We start from the raw sequence: 19,929 nt of genomic DNA on the forward strand, positions 1-19,929 counted from the left end.
TACGGGGCTGGTGTTGGTGTTAAACGAGAGAGAGCATACAAAACATTTGGGACAGAGGATGTATCCAATAAATATTAGCCACTGTTATTTCTAGCAGAAAAGTCTGGGCATCACCATTTAGTCATTCACAAACACATATCAGGCACCTCCTCACCATGGACCAGGCATGGCTGTGCCAGGTGCCAGGCACACACAGAATGAGTAGCAGCCAGGCCTGCAAAGGGAGCAAGCATCGTTGAGAGAGGCGGTGATACAGGTTTACACAAAGGACAGCGGGGAGGGAGGTGCGAGAGGCTGGTGGGAGTCCTGGGCCCCTGCGGAGGGAATCAGAGAAGGTGGCGTGGAGGAGAGTGACAGGACTTGGGAAATGGGGGGAGGGTGCTTCTGCGTGTGCAGAGGCACCAGCGAGGGCCCGCGTCACGGCATCCAGTCTGCAAGGTGGTGGCCTTGAGGGCTGGGGGTGGCCACAGCACACAGGACTGGGTCCCAGGCAGGCAGCTCCGCTCTGAGGAAGTCCACCTCCATGTCCTGAAATCATCTTTATCTCCAGACTCAGCTGGAGGCAGAGGAACAGCAAAATACTTAAGTGGGTTATTTTTTTAATTTCCTTCCCGGTGCCCAGTTATTTGCCTGTTGGCCAGCCCAGAGAGGAGACTGAATTTATGTCTCACCAAAGAGGCACCAGAAAGGGAAGGAGGGAGACACTGAGACAGACAGAGAAGATTATGCCGAGGTTTGTTGTTTTTTTTCCCCCCCTTCTAAGTGTCTCCTCAGTAGAATCCTGCCGCTCTGTCTCCGGGGAGCGGTTTGCCCTCCAGAAAATATGACACTTTATTTCCTGCCCTTGTTTGTTAACACACCCCATTACCATCCATCTCAGTTTCATGTAGCTGCCAGCCGGCATTAACACCCTCCTCCTCGCCTCCCCGAGGCAGAAAATAGAAAAGGAAGAATTCAGCAGATTTTCCCCGTGGCACCCTCGGCGGCGGCACCAAGATAACCAGAGCAGAAACCACAGTTGGAGTCTTACTCCTTCAGCCCAGGAATGCAAAGGACAGGACGGTCTAACCACCTTCTGCATTTTCCTACAAAGAGAGTCGGCTTGTTATTTCGGTTGTCTGGGCTCCCTTCTCTGCCTCGGAGAAAGATACATTAATTAATTTTTTTTTAATGTTAGGCAGGAGATGTTGCAAACTGTCAAGAACTGTCAGTGGCGCCTGCCCCAATCAGGTGAGCGCCTGCGGCGCCTGAGGCAGAGACACACTGACCCCTAGTGGTTGCCTGAGCCCCGCCCTCAATGGGCGGGAGAAAACTGGAGCAAGTCCGTGGGGCCCCGGGGGGCGTGGTGGGGGCTCTGTCTACAACGTCTGCCCCAACACTTGCATGAACATACCGCACACTCACACCCACACCCATGTCCAGTTTCTTCTCTTTTTTCCAATTCCATGGAGTATAGATTTGCTAAGAACCTCCAGGGTGCTGACCCTGAGCCACTAGCAAGGCCTGTTTCTCTGGTCTTGAGAAGTTGTGCAAAAGGCAGCGGGGTCCCAGGAGGGACAGTTGAGAGGGAGGAAGGGAGCTGGCATTCACGGAGAGACTTTTTCCTGCCAGGCGCTGTGCCTTAAAATAGCCCCAATGTACCAAGGTTTGGAAACTGAGGCTCTGGCTGTCAAATGGCTTGTCCAGGTTACAAAGCTACTGTTGTTATTGACTTTATTTATTTGAATAAGCACGTACTTCTTAGTACTTATCTGCCAGACATTCTCCTAGCACTGTACCTATACTGAATCCTCATTACAACCCTATGAGGTACTGCCATTTCACAGATGACAAGCAGAGGCACAGAGAGGTTAAGTAACTAGTGAGTGGTGGGCCCAGCATTAAGCCCAAGGCAGTCTGGCTTCTGAGTGTTCTTCAGGAATCTCTCCATTGGTCTGAACCCAAACTGTTCTCCAGCCCTATTCTACCCCCCAGGTTCAAGGTGCTGTGGCAGAAGAGGGAGCAGCCGTCCTAATTGCCAAGGAAGGAAGAAGCCTTGTGGAGGGACTGGTTTGGAAGCTCCTCGAAGTCACAGACAGTGCCATCCACTTTCAGAGCCTCATGCCTGGCATACGGCCATGCTCAGTCAGGGCCCACCTAGACGGGACCCTGAAGGAAGGTTCAGGGAAGGTAGGAAAGGGGGAGGGAGCCCGAGAGAGCTGCATGAACCACAACCCTGAGTCAGAAAAGCACGGGTCACTCTCCATGACCACCCTGTGAACAGGTATTCTCAGACACACCCACACTCCTTTTTGGCCAACACACGAGATGACCAACTAAACTTGTATGAACAGCCCCTGTGCCACATTCCTGAGATTAACACATCAATAATGTGTGTCCCTCTGTGTATTTTATCTTATTTGAGAGGCAGAGCAGCCCCCTGGTAGGTATAACCAGCCTCACTTTTACTACCAGAAAACAGAGGGTTTCCCAGATGGGTAAGTAACTTGCCCAGGTTTCCCAGCTACTATGTAGAGCTGAGCACCCAGCTGAACGCCCAGGCTTCTTGACTCCGAATCTCACGTGCACTCATGCTCTTACTGTCAACCAGGACCCCCACACAGGAAAGCCCAGCCCCCCCCCGCCCCCACCCCACCCCCCAAGGCCTTGTCCTTCTCACAAGCAGTTGCTTGAACTGGCCAGGATTGTTCCTGCCTTAGACCTGTGGCCTAGCCGTTCCCTCAGCCTGGAATGTTCTTCCTGTCTGTGGATCTTCACGCAGTTGGCTCCTTCCTGTCATTCCGGTGTCGGCTCAAGTGTCACCTCCTCCGAAAAGCCTTCCTTGTCCACCTCACCGAAAATAGCCTTCCAGTCACTCTCCATTGCATCACGATCGTATTTTCTTCCCAGCAGTTATTAATCTGGCGATTTCTTGTTTAGTTACTATTGTTAGGCTCAGCCCCTGGGTAATAAGGGCTATTGATTACAGAGCACGCACGTACCATGTGCCAAGTGGAGTTCGGGAATCTTCGCACACAGGAAGTTGTCTCTCTCATCTTCACAACCATCCTGTATCCTAAGTTCTGGTACGGTCCTCCTTTGACAGAGGAGGAAACTGAGGCGGGACGGTTTCAGTAGCTTGTCCAAGATTCTGCCTTCAGTAAGCTCTCAGTAAGCTCTGCTCTTAGCCACTACAAAAAAATCAGCCCTTCAACAACAAAAAGAACTGAATTTTTAAATGGGGGAAGGACTTGCATGGGCATTTCTCCAAAGAAGATACACAAATCGCCAATAAGCTCATGAAAAGATGCTCAATATCACTAGTCACTACTAGGAAAATGCAGTCAAAACCACAAGAAGATGCCCCTTCACACCCACTAGGACGGCTATAAGGTTTTCTTTAAGTAAGAAGTGTTGCCAAGGACATGGAGAACTTGGATCCCTTGTGTGATGCTGGTGGGACTGTAAAATGGTGCAGCCACTGTCAAAAACAGTTTGGTGGCTTCTCAGAAAGTTAGACATAGAACCGCCATGCGACCCTGCAATTCTACTCCCAGGTATCTATCCAAAGGAATTGAAAACCAGACCCGAAACAAAAATGTGTGCCCGGGTGAATACAACAGCCAACAGGTGGAAGGAACCGGAATGTCTGTCGACTGATAAACGGGTGATGGAAATGCAGTGTATCCACATAGTGGCATATTGGCCACCAAAAGGAAGGAAGTACTGATACATGTGACAAGATGGATGGCTCTTTAAAGCACATGCCAGCGTCTCCTGGGCGGTCCCCTGGATCTGTCTCTTGCTTCAACAGTGTTTGGACAGAACAGACCCAAGGATGCCTTTTCTTCCAGCCCCTCATCTCTGGCCACCCCTAATCTCTTTTCCAGCCACCACCTTTGGAACCACCTCAGCCATCCTCAGCCTTTGAGACCAGCCAACACCATTTTGGTTTTTGTTTTTTTTTTTACCTTAACTCCTTATTGCCGAACAACTGTGAGCTCCCAAATGCGTCGGAATCATTCCACCTGAGGTTAGGGCTGGTGTCCACCGCCTCACCAATGGGCATCTGCCGGCCTCCCACACCTACCTCGCTCTGGGCTTCTATTTCAACCAGGACAGCGTAGCTCTGGAGGGCATGGGCCAATGCTTCTGTGAGTTGGCCAAGAAGGGAGAGGGAGCCGAGCACCTCTTAAAGACGCAACACCAGCACCGGGGCCTCATTCTCCTGCGGGATGTGCTGAAGCCGGCCCGAGGTGAGTGGGGTGAGACTCGGGACATCATGGAAGCCACCACGGTCCTGGAGAAGAACATGGACCAGGCCCTTTGGGAGCTGCATGCCCTGGGTTCTACCCGCGCAGACCCTCATCTCTGTGACTTCCTGGAGAACCACTTCCTGGATGAAGAGGTGAAACTCATCAAGAAATGGGCAACCACCTGGCTCACCTCCACAGGCTGGCCAGGCCCCAGATTGGGCTCGGCAAGTATCTCTTCAAAAGGCCCATCTCCACCTTCCCTCAAGTATGACTAGGAGCCTTTGGAGACCCTCTGACCTGTGAGGGGACCCCTACTGCATTCCACTGGCATCTGGCTTTTGCCTAAGCCTCTCCCCAAAACCACTAGGCATCTTTTTAGGCACCCCAGAGCCCTCTCCCATGCATTGGACCAAATGGAAACAAAGCCTTTTGCAGGAAAAAGAAGAAAAAAACCCACAGTGAAAAGAGCAGGACACAAGAGGCCACATATTATTTCATTCAACTTACACTCATGTCCCTAACAGCAAACCCACACAGATAGAAAGCTGACAAGCAAACGCCAGGGGCTGCAAGGAAGAAATTAGGGGTGTCATTTGGGGGCCACAAAATGTTCTGGGACTCGATAGTGGGGGCGGTTACCCAACAGTCATGTACAGCTTAACAACAATATCCACATTCTGAGACACAGCCTCAGACCATCTCGTCCATGTGCGGACATCATAGATGGGACATCCTAGGACTGGAACTGTGTGGGCTACCCTCTTACAGGACCGGCAGTGCCGTGGGCTCGTTTCCACCAGCAGCACCACAAACCCGCGAGGAATGCATTGCCCGTGACCCTGAGACAGCTGTGCTGCTGTGATGTTACTGGACTATAGGAACGTCTTAGCTCTTTATTATCTCACGCCCCCATTATGCGTGCAGTCTGTCGCTGATCAAGATATCATCATTCGCACCTGACTGTACTAAATTCCACTAAAGTCCATACTTTAACATTTGAAGTGGTGAATTTTGTGATATAAATTTTACCACCTTTTTTTTTTTAAATCAGCCTTCTCTGCCTTGTTCATCTCTGCGTCCTTAGGGCCCAGAACAATATGAGGCACACAATCTGATACTAACGTGTTTGTGGGAGGAATGAATAACCCGGACCAGACCCCAGGCCGCTCAGCTCTCGTTCTTGAGTCTCTCCCGCAGCTCCCCCTGGGTAACTCCAGGAAGCTGCAGCCCAGTGGGTCTCAGACTCTCAGGCGCCTCAGAATCGCTCAGAGGGCTCTCGAAAATGCAGACTGCGGGGCCTCAGCCCCAGAGGCTCCACTTCAGAGGTTCGAAGCAAAGCCCAAGAACTTGCAGGGCCAGCACACTCCCTGCTGGCGCCAGATAACTGCTCTCTGTTATCTGCTAAACCCCCACAGAAGAGAAGAACCTGAACACGGCCAGGGGAGAGGAAAGGCAGGCCCACATTTTATTCAATGAGAAAAAGTGAGCGAGACTGGAACCCCCTGAAAACTGAGCCACACAAAAATTGAGTTGTCTGTTTTAGTTTAATTTATTTGTGTTGGAATGGGTCTGTCACGTTAACTCGTGCCCCCGTGAGGTGAGGCTGCAGGGATGTCGGTAAAGACACATCCAGAGGCCTTGGAACACAGCTGAGCAAACCACTTAATTGAAAGCAGGAAAACATTAGGTTTAGGACACAGGTGCAGAGCATTTGAGGGGCCCAGAGCACGAGGACCTCCCTAGGTTCAAATCCCAGCTCCTCCACCTACCAGCTGTCTGACCTTGAACAAACTGTCCATGGTAGACAGAATAATGCCCCTGCCCAAAAGATGCCCACATTCTAATCCCTGGAACCTATAAATATGTAATCGCACTTGGCAGTGGAAGTTAAGGTGGCGGGTGGAATTAAACTTGCTGATCAACTGACTTTGAGACAGTGAGATCGTCCTGGCTCATCTCATTGGGTCCAGTGTAATCACTAAGGTTTACAAAGGGGGGAGGAGGCGGCAGAAGAGGCCGTCAGGGGGAGACATGACCTGAGGACTCACCCCGTCATCGCTGCGTTGAAGGCAGAGGAAGGGGGACATGAGCTGAGAACTCAGGAAGCCCCTAAAAGCTGGAAAAGATGAGGAGACAGATTCAGCCCTAGAACCTCCACAGGGGAACGCAGCCCTCTCGACAGCCTGATTGTAGCCCCGTGCGACCCGTGTTGGATTTCTAACCTCCAGAATGTACAATGAGAAACATCTGTGTTGCTTTAAGCCGGTAACTTTTTTTTAAAGTTTTTATTTATTTATTTATTTTTAGAGAGAGGAGAAAGGATGGAGAAAGGGAGAGAGAGAGAAACATCACGGTGTGGTTGCCTCTTGCACAGCCGTCACCGGGTACCTGGCCCGCAACGCTGACTGGGAATCAAACCAGTGACCCTTTGATTTGCAGGCCGGCACTCAATCCACTGAGCCACACCAGCTGGACAAGCCACTAACTTTCTAATACTTTGTTGTAGCCCGGACAGGAAGCCGATACACTGTCTAAATTCTGTAAACCTCGGTTTCCCCACCTATAAAGTGGGCACGACAACCACAGCTACTGCATAGAGTAGGTACGGTGATTAAATTTACTGTATGTAAGAATCCTAGTGCAGAAACTGGCCCATGGTGCACATAAAATAAATATTGGTACCATCATTGTTAGGTTCCAAAACTTTCTCCTGGACAGGCCCTCCCCTGTTGCTCAGGAGCTGTGAGCATCTCTTCTCACCTTTTTTGAGGACACCAGATTCTCCTCCCTAAGACCCTTCTGCCTACTTTCCCCTTGCCCTCCCATTACCCCTCTTGTTGGTCTTGAGTAGCCCAGGCTTTGATTCTGGGGGTTGTGGGCGAGCCAGGAGCCCTGGAGACACAGAGGCTGCCACCCACCCACTTTCCTTGGCTAGAAGGCCAGAGTGGACACCTGGTAATGTGTCACGGCTCTGTTTCCAGAGCTGGCCTGGGGCAAATAATCTCCTTACAGAGGGGAAAAAAAAAAAAAAGCCTCTTGTGAAAAATTGCTGGGTGTTTGTATTTGCACAGTCGTTTATTCCAAGAGCGGCGAGTTTTCTGATTCTGGATTCACGCAGATAAACAATGGGGGGATCGCTACTTCTCTTCTTGGGGGAAAAGGAAAGGACACACCACAGAAAGCAGCTGGAACACTGATGTTTTACTGGAGCAGAAAAGAAGGCAAAACGCAGATAACCAAAGCCCCCCACTGGGTGCAGCCCCAGGCGGCGCAGGTCGCCTGTCCCCATGCTCTGGAAGTCCAGCTCCATCAGCTCGGGCGAGATCTTCCCCCTGCCCACCCTTCCAACCCGGTAGGAAGCCCATGGCGGGGAAGGGCGGTCTGTACTTTAAGCTCTTGGCAGGTTAGGAAAATGAAGCGGCCCGTGCATTCGCCATCGATCCCCAAGGCAGCCTTGGCCATGGCCACAGTTCACAAGGTCCGAAGACATCCCTTTCGGCAGCTGAAAAAATAAGTGAAAGAAGGAGCCTCGCCCTGGCTCAGCATTATCCGGGCCGATGCGTATCACAGGGCTTTCTGGAAAAGAGGGAGAAAATTATGTTAACATGATGTTGATTTTTTTTTTTTTTAATAAAAGAGGCAGAGGAGGGCAGGGGAGGAGGAGAAAGAGGAGGCTCGGGAGGGGGAGAGGGAGGAAGCAGCCACGGAGCTGTCGCTTCCCGAGCACACCCTGTGCTGTGCCGGGGAAGCGCTGTTTTCCACGCGTCCACATTGTTTTATTCTCCCCCAAGGACACGTTTTCACTGACTTTTTTTTTTTTTAAGAGAGAGAAGGGAGAGGAAGAAACACCTATGCAAGAGAGAAGCATCAGTGGGTTGCCTGCGACATGTGTCCAGGCCAGGAACCAAATCTGCCACCCAGGCATGTGCCCTGACGTGGAATCGAACCTCCAACCTTTTGGGTACTGGACAGCACTCCAACCAACTGAGCCGCACTGGCCAGGTCCCGTGCATCGACTTTCTAATGCTCAGAACCACATGAGGAAGGAGCTCTCACTAGTCTCATTATACAGGTGAGGAAACCGGGAGAGACGTTGGGCGATTTTCCCCAAGTAGAGTCACGACCTGAAAGCTTTCGGCTCCCGATCCAGGGGGGATACATCCGGCCAGCCTCCTTGCCTTGGTGTACATGGAGCTGTTGGGAGTGAGGCCTCCTTGGAATCCTGTGTTTTCCAGGAGCCAGCCGCACCCCACCCCCGGCTCACCAGCAAGGCCTGTGCTCTCCAGAGTCAAAGGCCTCAGTTGCCCCTTGGAGGGTGCTGCCACGGGGCTCACTCACCCCCGAAACCGCTCCTCGGGCCTGGCCTGCACAGTCAGGGAGGCATTTACTATGCACCAGGCTTTGTAAATATCATCATGGCCCCAGTTTAGAGATGCAGAAACGGAGACTCAGAGAAGTTAGGCGATTTGCCCAAGGCCGCACAGAGCGGGAACACAGAGCATCTGCCTGAATCCAGAGTCAGAGCTCCTAACTACTCCTCAGTTCTACTTCTGAGGAAGCCAAGCCAGGACTTCCAGCGCTGGAGGACCAAGGTCCCTGGTGCAAGGGTGATGACAAGGTCTGCCCGAGAACAGGCTCCAGAGGCTGGGAGGACGAGAACAGGGATGTCAGCCCACCGCGACCCCTCGGAAGCAGAACTTCTGTGCCTCTCAGAGGACCACACGCCCTGCCCCCCAACACCCACTCACAGGACCCTGCAGTACCGTCCACAGAGAGCCCACGGCACCAAAGTGGCCGGACGACTGACACACCAACCACCCGCCCAGCAGGAGTCAGTAGCTTTGTCAGGCTCGGTTGGCGCCTCTGTAAAGGGGGTTAGAATGCACGCCCTGAAATGACCCAGGGGTCTCGAGAGGACCAAATGAGAGAATTTAGGTGACAGCACCCTGAAAATTACAGTGAGTGATGCTCTAAAGCGAGTGTTCCTGTGCTCATTTGCAGTAGCACCGAAAACCAAGGACATGAGACTTCCCTTAACCAGGGATGACAAACTGCTGCATTCAGTGCTGTCCTGCTTTGTCCTCACGTGTTACAGGGGAGGAATGACATTCACTGGGCTTAACCTCAGAAGAGATTTGCTCCTCTATCTAATAGGATTTGGAGTGGGGGAGGGGAGATGCCAACGGCCTCCTGCAGGAACACAGTGCTGGGGTAGGGCGTCCTGATCCGGGGCTGCAGAGGAAAAGGGCAGGCATGTCCCCAGCCTGCAGGGCTAGGGGAAGGCCGTAAGGAAGTCACTGCTCCGGGTGACAGTGGTGAGGACTGTGGCACGTGTCTCTGGTTGAGCCCAGGGGTGCTGACCCCACCTGAACAGACCCAATACTCAACGAGGCACATTCGTTCAGATTTGTATTCCAGAGTGGCCTTTTCTAGACAGCAATGAGGGTCACATCCCTCCCCGACTTGGGATCTCCTAATGAGGGGCCAGGCACCCCTGTGTGTCCCCCGGGTCCCTCTCACCCGCAGCCACCTAAGTCTCCTGCCTTGCTCTTTCATCCCTCCAACCCATATCCAGCTAACTAGCTGCTTCTCCTGCCACCCCGATCTGGAAGGCCCCTGGGCCCGCGCACAGCGGTCCACCGCTGTCTCCCCGCCGCGGACGGCCTGGGAGAAGGAACATACCCGAGGCTGGTCCCGAGCCCTACACGGGGTGCACCACGTTCCTGTCACAGTGGGGCTTGCAGTGCGGGTTCAGCCAGTGCTCCAGGAACTGCTCCTCCGCGCGGTGCTCCAGGCGGAGCAGGTGGTGCATGTACTCCTGGCAAAACAAACGCACAGGGAGGAGAGGCTTTTCCATGGTAACGGCCTGGCGAGGCTGGCGTGGCTGCGGTTCTGAGGCAGGGAGCCGCCGGCGGAGGGAGGAGGAACCACCGCGCCCACGCCTCTCGGTGGAGACCAATCCGCCAGACCCACCCAGTGCGCACAGTAAAGAAATCTGACAACTCCAAGGGCTGAGAGGGGTCCGTATCCATGGGAACTGGTGTCCACCGCTGATGGGCTGCGACGCAGGTCAGCCACGTTGGAAAACAATCAGTTGCCCATGATGCAGAGATCCCACTCCCCATTTACACCCAGGGGCCACATCAACCTGGTGGTCGCCTCCAAAGGGCCGAATGTAATTCCAACTCCTTAATAGTTAAGGAGTAATTACATTTACACAGTCCAAAAATTATTTCAGCAATTTGAAGGCAACCACCAGGCTGATGTGCCACTGGTGAAAATAAGTTTGACACCCCTTTCCTAGAGCACTGTCCCTCAAACTTCATCTGCCATCAGAATCACAAAAACACAGATGGCTGGGCTCCGCCCCCAGAGTCTCTGATTCACTGGATCTGGGGTGGAGCTTCAGAATTCGCCTTTCTAGCAAGTTCCAAGCCAATGCTGATGCTGCTGTTCAATTTGAGAAACTCAAATCAGAGAAACTCTTAACTCAAAAGATGTATAAAAGGTTGTACAAAGCAGCAATAATCCTGTAGTAGCAAAACACTAGAGCCATGCCAAACATCACGGACAGGAGAAAGGATAAATAAATCGTAGTAGTGGAATACATTATTCCACGCCACAGAGTATTATACAGCCATGAACATAAATGAATGATAGCTACACAAAACAACATGTGTAGGTCTTAGAAATATCATGTTGAGTAAAAATGGCAAGTTCAAGAAGACATTTATAGTGTGGCACCATTTTTATAAAATTCAAAATATGCACAACGAATAATGTATTAGTTAAGGCTGCATGCCTTTAGGATAAAATCATCTTTTTTAAAAGGCAAGTGATAACTATAAGAAAGCTTATGTTGCTATACTATTATCAAATCAATAGCCTTTAAAAGACTTTGAAACCTCCCAGAGAAACTTGTCACTAGGGACTGAGGGGCATTTTGTAAAAGCAGGCTGCTAGTTCCTCAAAGTGTTACACATGGGGTCTCCACAGGACCCCAGTTGTGGACCCAAGAGAAAACCTAAGCCCACAGAAAACCTTGAACACATATGTTCATGGCAGCATTTTTCATCAGAGCCCAAAGTGGAAACGACCCAAGTGTCCACCATGAATCAACAGGTGAATAAAATGTGGCGTGTCCCCAAAATGGAACATGATTTGGCCGTAAAAAGGAATGAAGAGCTGATCCAGTCTACACCACGGATGAACCGTGAAAACACGGCTGAGTGAAGGGAGCCAGAGAGACCCACGTGTTGTATGATTCCGTTTCTGTGCAACATGGCGAGTGCTGCAGGTCCATGTGTTTGCCCCAGAAGAACCCGCTGGCTGTCCAGTGCTGACCTTCTCTGGGACCAGCATCTCCCTCTCTCTCAAGGACCCGAACGGAAACACAGACCATCGTCCCTCACCCTCTGTCTTTCATTGTGACATTTTCATTCCCCTGAGCAGGAATGAGAGCTGCCGTTGCTCCACACTGGTGCCAGGATTTGATGTCGTCGGTGGTCTGGATTTAAAGCGCTCCCTAGGTGTGTGGTAGTAGCTCACTGATGCTTTAACTTGCCTTGCCCCAGGGACTTGTGATGCGTAGCATCTTTTTGACACGCCTACATGCCATCGGCAGATCTCCTTCGGTGAGGTGTCTGTTTAGGTCTTTTACCAGGGTGAGCTTCTAAAATGTTAAAAATGAAAATGGCTTTATTGCTTTTATTTGTATTATAACAGTGAGACCTATTCCCATTTTGAAATTATGTAAAATAAAGAAGTGAAAAAAATCCCTCCTCCTTTTTTGTCTATATCTTTGTCCTGTTGCCAAGTGATGTTTAAAAAAACAAAGCAAACCATGTTGCTTCCTTGCTTGAAATATGTGAATGGCACCTGCTGGGCTCAGGAGGAAGTTCTAATTCCTTAGCGTGGTTTGCGGGACTGCCTGTAATCTGCCCTCACTTATCTCCGGAGCCTCTTCTCTCACCAGCAACCCACACGAGCTTTGCACGCCATCCCTCCCTGAAGAGGCCACGCTTGCTCATTGACCTGAGCTTATGCTCTTCTCTCTGCCCGAAACTCCCCTCTGCCTTCTCTTCTTCCTGTCTCACTGCCACCTGAGTCTTCAGGCCTCTGCTTAGATGCTTCTTCCTCCAGGAAGCCTTCTCAGATTCCCTTCGACTCCAGAGCTCCCTGCACTTCCCCTGGTCTAGCCCCGGGGGTCGCTCTGTGTGGCAATGACTTCTCCCTCAGAGTAGGGACTCGGCTGGCCCGCATTATATATATTAGTGGGTGGGCTCCACTGTTGGCATGCAAACTTCACGTTTCCTCCCCAAAAAGAGAGTAGATGGAGATAGGAATGATTTTTAACTTGGAGGACAGATCTTACTGACATGCCCTTGAAAGAAGTCTGGGTGCTGTGACTACGGGATGCAAACCATCGCAAGTGTGCGTGAGGCAGACCTGCGCGGACATAGTTAGGTGGCCCCAGCGGCAGGCCATCGCTCAGAGGAGTGGCGTTTCACCTGGGGAAAGAAGCCGCATGTGGAAATATTTGTACAGGATTAAGTTATTTTGGTGTGTATAGATACTGCAAAAACCCTAATTCATGAAAACCCTTCTATGGCATTGATAGAGCTTTAATAAAGAATCCAGCTGAGAACTTTAAATTTCTAAGTTTCTACAAAATTCTCTAGGAAGTCTGCATTCTATATTAAGTGTAGCTGTGTTTAAAATTTTTAATGACTGTGCACAAGAACAAATTAGAAGGTGTCCGATTTTACTGATTTTTTTTTCCTTTTCCCCTAGGAGTCATGCAGTTTGAATTTGTTTTGATTACCCTTGTTGTTGCTATTGTTTTGAACTCATCGAAAGGCACCCCGAGTCCTGGGCACGGCACCTCTGGGGCAGCCGCAGTGGGTGCGGGTGGCGAGGGCCTGGCAGCGGTGCCGGGGGCGTGCCGGACTCCGTGGTGAGTCTCGGACTGAATCCGGCCCTGTCCTGCCTTTTCTGGGGAGTGTTTGGCCAGAATAGTAATTGGGAGGAAGAGGAAGGCATTTCTTGTAAATAAGAAACAAAGACCTCTCAGCACATAACCCTACTTACTTCGACTGTTCCTTGTAAGCAGGGCGCTGACGGAACCATGTTGCCGGGCAGTAGAAAGGCGAAGAGGTCTGGGTCAGGGTCTGGTTCAAAGCCAGACCCCATTAGTATTGCTCTACTCCAGGCTCAGTTTGTCCATCTACAAAATGGGGGTGACCCTAACACTTGTTTCATTGGGTTGCCAGAATCCAATGAAATGATACAAATGAAGGTCTGTGCCAGACCCTGGCCAGATAGCAGATAAGGTGGTTGGACTGTTGTCCCCATGCTCTAAGGCTGCAAGTTCGACCCCAGTCAGGGCACAGAGAAGAATCAACCAACAAATGCATAAATAAGCGCAACAACTCAACGTCTCTCTCTGTCTCTCTCTTTCCCTATTCTCTGTCTCACAAATCAGTAAATAAATAAGGAAATTTTAGAAAGACCTGACCATGTCTTGAGGTTGTGCATTGAACACCTCTCCCATGAACTAGTCCACAGGAAATTTTCAGTAAATGTCTATTGAACAAAAGGCTAAGCAGAGGGCCTCAACGTGTGGTCTGCCGTCCCCGTGGGGGGCCTTGGTGGTCAAACCCTTTTCAGAAGAACAGTAAAACACCTGTTGCCTTCCGATGCTGTGCACTGACGGATAAAACTCTCGCCCCTGTAGAAGCCAAGTCCGTGGTGCCCACCACCCCAGCAGTTACTGTACCCTTCACCATCACACGCTCACAGGTTGCAGTAGAGAAATAAATACAAGATGCTCTTCAAACGTAGGTTTCACCGGAGAGCGCCCCAGTGACCCAAGTCGGGACGCCACGACAGGAAATGTGCCGGCTGCACGGCCAAGTGCCGCGGTCCTGCTGGGGAAAAGCACTCGGTGGCCTCGGGGTGAGGGACGGAACAGCCGTGTTATGTGCCTGTTTGGCAGACGTCCTCTCGAAAACAAAGAAAGTCAGCTCATCACTTCAAGGAAAACAACAGACAGGCCTTGACACAAAATGATCAAAATGCAAGCCTTTGGGGGCATATTCAGGTTTTAGAAAAGCTGTGTTTACTCCCTGACAGCTTTTCGATACTTAAAGACTTTCCTGATGAGGTTGGTGGGGGTGTTGACAAAGGCCACCACTGAGGTACCGCACTTACATACCTTTTATACATATATACCTTTTTTACGTATATGCTTGTTTGCATTCTTACTCATTCAACCCCTGTTCCCCTCAGCCAACATCCAACTGTCTTTTTGATGATAGTGACTGAGGTATATCTGGTGCTTGGCACATAATAGCACCTCAATAAAACTCACTGGCAAAATACACAAATGAGTGAATCAATAAATGAATTGACTGTCCTTTCTCCATCATCTTACCGCATCCTCCTTGGAAGGTTCCCCGATATCCATGTCAATCTGCCCATTACAATGGCCCAGTCCAAATGCCCATATGTATTTCACACTCCTCAGTAGCAGGCTGAAACCACAGTGGCGAGAAATAACCAAAACATGCACACACAGAGAGAGAAAGAAACGAGCACTGGTTTCCATGACATTTCACTATTTATTTAAAATGTTAGGAAAATAAATATGCCACAAAAGCCTACAAGCAATCATTAGTCAAGGATGAAAAGCCAAACTGCAAATCTGCTGAAAACCACAAACTCAACAATTGTGTTGGCTGAGTTAGAAATGACCCAGCATTAATGATAATCTCAAATGTTCCTGGATCAAGAGAGAAGAGCTGGATGGAAAATAAAGTTTAATTTTCTTAGATCCCTTTCTTCAAAGGGGAAAAAAAACCTGAAAACAAAACAAAAACCAGTATCTGTGTTCCGTGTTCAATGCCGAGGGTAATAATGAAGGTAAATAACTTCTCAGTCATTAGAGCAGAAATGGGAAGTTTTTCTTACTTCTGGCCTTGGAGCAGTGTAATAATAAAATTAAATACCCACCAGAACCTGATCTAAGCTGAGAATCATAAACTGGACAGTTAGTCTATCAAAGAGGGAACTTCTCATAAGAAGGCAGAATCCTCCCAGGGACATTTGCATGGAATGAAAGGTCCATCAACATTGGGATGAATTATGTTGCTCATTAGTGAAAGCAAGGCAATCACACAGGCAGAAGCGTGGCTCTGAAGTGAACGGCACCGGGGCACTTGGAGGCCTGGGGCACCAGGGCAAAACGAAGGCAGACCAGGGATGGGCACAGTTTACATCTCGGTCGCTCCACATTGGCCTCTGAGAGCACAAGGAGCAACAGGGTAATGGAATTGCTACAGCCATTTGTCAAGGGGCTGAACATGAAAGCCTAGTTTACAAAGACTACTTACAATAAAGCTAATATGATTTATACTTTCCCAACAAGACAAGGCAGGCCAGAGTGGAAAGCGTATTCCCAGGACACACAAGTGCTTACGAAAGACATAATTTTAGCTGGGATGTCATCTTTTTGAAGAATTTCCAGGCTTCACCCCAACGGTTGGCCAATCATTGCTTCCCTAAAATTTGAGATGATTAAGAGAAATTTAATGAATTTAAGGGAGGCGGTAGGAAAGATTTCTATGAAACAATCTCCAGATTCTGCGGCAGAGCTATCTATGTCTTGTAAAATGTCTCCCCAGGGGAGAGGCAAAGAAAAGAATGGAAATGTGTATAATGAGCATTTAGAAAATGTCAAAGATTGTGCTTGGTGTTGGGGACCCAGAAATGACAGGAACAGTCCATCTGCTCAAGTAGTTTAGAGCAGTCTAGTAGAGAGATGAAGTTATTGGGTTGTTTTGTTTTTTTTTTAGTCAGAAATAGCACGCTTGTGCTGTGAGTTCGATACAGCAGGGTTGCTCTAATTCACAGCGGGAGGTCAGGGGCGGGGAGAACAGGAGAGGCAGGCGTGAAGGCCGGGGCTGTAAGAGAAGAACTCCATACCCGCCACCGTTCCAGACAACCCGCTGCTTCTCACAGGCTCCTCCTGCCAGGGCATCGCCCCAAGGTGTCCCAACAGACACCTACAAGCCATTCTTGGTCCCCACCCCTCCCTCACAAACCCCAGCTGTCCTGCCCCAGAACTGGCCGACTGGTCTCCAATTGAAGGGCCCCATAATCATGCTCCCATCATAAAACCTCTACTCAAACAGTCTCTTGGAGGACAAGAGAATAAACTGATCTTTCAAAACCTTTTGGAAAGCAATTGGACGATAAATACCAAAAGGTTTCAAACTACTCATACCCTTGGGCCCAGTCATTTGTTTGGGGGACTATATCCTTGGCACAGAACTGAAGATATGAAAGGTGCTTTAGAACAAAAATGTCCAGAGTGTTGTTTATAACAGAAAAGTTGTGGCAATGATCCGACCATCTAACAAAAGAGGGTAATTCAGCATCATTTTGGTATAAAGAGTTTATAATAATAGGAGAAAGTATGTTAGTTATAATATCGAGAGAAAAACCAGGATACAAAATGGTAGCATATGATCCCATTTTTAAACATATACACAAAAAGACTAGACAATACATCAAAAATGTATTGCCTTTGAAAAGAGGGAATAAGATTACACTGGATTTTTTTTTCTTCTTGTGACTCTTTCTTGGTTCCCAATTTTTCTATAATAAATACAAACAGCTTAAATGTTAACATGTTTAAAATTCAAACACTGACTATAAAATTCCCTAAGTCACCACCCGCAATCCTAGTCTCCTCTATGTGATGATACAGTTAACGTTCAACCGACCACACTTCTACACCTACTTCTAGGCATCCATGTAGACGGACCTGTCGAATATATAGTGCTACTCTGGGCGTGTCAGGAGGCTACGGTCCATCAGGGGAAAGAAAGAAGGTAACACTGAGAATGTAGAGGAGGGTAGCAGGCAAACTAATGGGGACAGCAAGCACGGGGAGTCACTTGTGAAAGGATGCTGAGACCACAGACAGAAGGTCCTGGGACCAGACAGAGGGCAGCCTCGTTGGACAGCAGGGAGAAGTTCTGATTGGCTGGAGCGTAGGGGGCCTCAGGAGAGCAGCAGGAAATGGTCAGAGCGGTGGCTCGAGGCTGGTGGGTCTCCCAGGCCAATACTTGACCTTCATCCTATAAGCAGTGAAGAGCCACAGAGAGGTTTATTTCATTATATTTTTTTAAATAATCTTTTAAGCTGCTGCTTTTAAAAAGCAAGATGAATGAGAGCCCTGGCCAGCGTGGTTCAGTCGGATGGAGCATCGTCCTGTAATCAAAAGGTCGCTGGTTTGATTCCTGATCGGGGCACATGCCCAGGTTGTGGACTCGATCCCCAGTTGGGACGCATGTAGGAGACAGCTGGTCAGTGTTGGTTTTTCTCTCTCTCTTCCTCCCCCCGCCTCTAATGAAAGTAAAATAAACCTCTGGATGATTAAAAAGGAGAAGAGGGAGAGCTGACAGTATTACTGAGTATCAGGCACTATGCCCAGCACTTTGCACGCATTCCCTCGCAATGAGCCTATGAGGTGGGTTTTATTACCATACCTCACTTTATAGATGGGAAAACTGAGACTCAGAGAGTTTAAACAGCTTGGCCAAGATGTGATAGCCAGGAAGTGGAGAGCTGAGGTTCAGACCCGACCATCTGCTGCCTTGATCTTAACCACTCTCCTATGTTGTTTTTGTGACGATTATACACATGCTTATTCAAAATAAGAATGGATCCCTGACCGGTGTGGCTCCATTGGTTGGGTGCCACCCGACAAAGCAAAAGGTCACCTGTTCGCTTCCCAATCAGGACGCGTGCCTGCCTGGCAGCTTCGGTCCCGGTCGGGTACACACGAGAGCCAGCAGATTGCCACGTCGCTCTCACGGATGTTTCTCTCCCTCTCTTCCCCCCTCCCTTCCCTCCTCTCTAAAAATAAATGCAATCTTTTTCAAATAATAAATAAATAAAAATGGAGTATACTGGGTTGAACAGTGTCCGCCTAAAATTCATGTCTAAGACTGTACTTTCAGGGATCATTCCTACAGTTTGTTACTAAAATTCATGTCTACCGAGACCCTGTGAACAGGACCTTGCTCACAAGTTAAGATGAGCTCACACTGGATTAGGACGGGACCTAAAGCCGCGGATGCCGTCCTTAGAAGGAAATGCGGACACAGGGACTCACAGGGAAGAAGGCCATGTAAAGACAGCAGCAGAGACTGGAGCGATGCAGCTACAAGCCAAGAAATGGTCAAGATTTCCCCTCCCTCGGAGGCCCCGGAAGGAACCGATCTTGCCACCTCTTTGATTTCAAACCTCTAGCATCCCAAACTGTGCGAGAATAAATTTCTGTTGTTCCAAGCACACTAGCTTGTGGCATTCTGTTACGGCAGCCTCAGGAAACCAACACACCGAGTAACGGCACAACACAGGAGGATCCAAGTATGAATTCACCCCACATCTCATCATGGAGAACGTACGGTCATTATCATGGGAGTGGCTCCAGGCACCTTGGCGGTCTGGCAATTTGGCAATTGAGCAGTGCCCTTGTCTCATCATCAACCCCAGTGAATTGCACACATGTGCGAGGACCTGCATCAACAACAGAAATGACTGAGATGGCCGTTGTTCCAGGAAGAACCGAATAAACTGAGTTGTAATAGGTCTTGGTCTGCTGGTGCTGCTGTAACAAAATGCCACAGACTGGGAGGCTTGGAAATAACAGAAATGCATTTCTCCCAGTCCTGGAGGCGGACGTCTGAGATCAGGGTGCCAGCACGGCCGGGCGAGGGCCCGCTTTTGGGTCGTAGACCTCTCGTGTGTCCTCACATGGCGGAGGGGGAGAAGGATCTCGGTGGAGCCGCTTTTATTAAGAGCACCAATCCCATTTGCTGGGAGCTCTGCCCTCCCGACCTCTCACCTCCCAAAGGCCCCACCCCCTAAAACCATCACCTGGTGAATTAGGATTTCCACATACAAACTGCAGGGAGGTGAGGAGATGCAAATATGCCATTGATGCCATAATAGGTGTGTACTGTGCTCCAGTTAAAAATGAGCTGGAATGAAACACACTGTTGCATGAGAAAAAGCAAGTTGCAGTGGGGACAGAGAGAGTGGACAGACCTCCAGGCCCTGTAGGCCACTGTAGGACTGCGGATTTTATTTGGAGTAAGACGGGAAGTCACTGGAAGGGTTGGCACAGGGGGCGGGGCCTCTAGTGCACATGGTTAAGAACAGCCTCCATCTGCTCTGTCTTGTGAGGATCCAAAGAGAAAGCAGGAGACGGGGTAAGACAGGACTGCTCAGTCCACTCGGGGGATTCTGGTGGTGGCAGTGGAGGATGAGAGGGGGTCCAGGCCTGGATTTGGGGTCCACCAACCAGAAGGAGGAGGCACACCTAGCGCCACGTGGCAGGCAAGGGCAGCAGCTGTTGTGAGGGCACAGTCAGGAATCCCACTGGGGGATGTCAGGCCCGAAATGCCTGTTAAACGTCCCAGTGCAAACTGTCCACTGGGCAGTTGCAACAGGGGTCTGGAGCTCACGGGAGAGGTCAGGCTGGAGACAGGAGTGTGCGACCATCAGCACAGAGGTGACGCGTAAACTCTCGGGACTAGACAAGGCAGAGGACAGAGCTCTGGGACCCTAGACATTTAAAGGACTGTCAGGGGCTAAGAATCTAGCAAAAGAGACAGAG

General features: G+C 49.9%; 1 protein-coding gene and 1 pseudogene across 5 annotated transcripts in view; one reads left to right on the plus strand and one right to left on the minus strand.

Annotated features, from left to right (window-relative positions):
* The first annotated feature begins 2,982 nt into the window (after nucleotides 1-2,982).
* On the plus strand, nucleotides 2,983-4,506 carry LOC119062698 (ferritin light chain-like; annotated as a pseudogene).
* A 2,830-nt stretch (nucleotides 4,507-7,336) lies between these two features.
* Nucleotides 7,337-19,929, minus strand: part of CUNH17orf67 (chromosome unknown C17orf67 homolog) — a 29,913-nt gene continuing 17,320 nt past the window's right edge. For 3 of the 5 annotated variants that reach the window (XM_053655959.1, XM_053655966.1, XM_053655963.1), the window contains one exon: nucleotides 15,810-17,380. In XM_053655959.1, coding sequence (XP_053511934.1) covers nucleotides 17,168-17,380 — 213 coding nt within the window. In that variant the 3' untranslated portion in view covers nucleotides 15,810-17,167. Of the gene's footprint in view, nucleotides 7,812-9,917; nucleotides 10,054-15,809; nucleotides 17,381-19,929 lie in introns of those variants that run through there. The other 2 variants (XM_053655969.1, XM_053655968.1) reach the window with 2 other exon arrangements.

Source organism: Artibeus jamaicensis, unplaced genomic scaffold (assembly GCF_021234435.1).
Source record: "Artibeus jamaicensis isolate MK-2021 breed Jamaican fruit bat unplaced genomic scaffold, CSHL_Jam_final contig_1998, whole genome shotgun sequence".
NCBI lineage: Eukaryota > Metazoa > Chordata > Mammalia > Chiroptera > Phyllostomidae > Artibeus > Artibeus jamaicensis.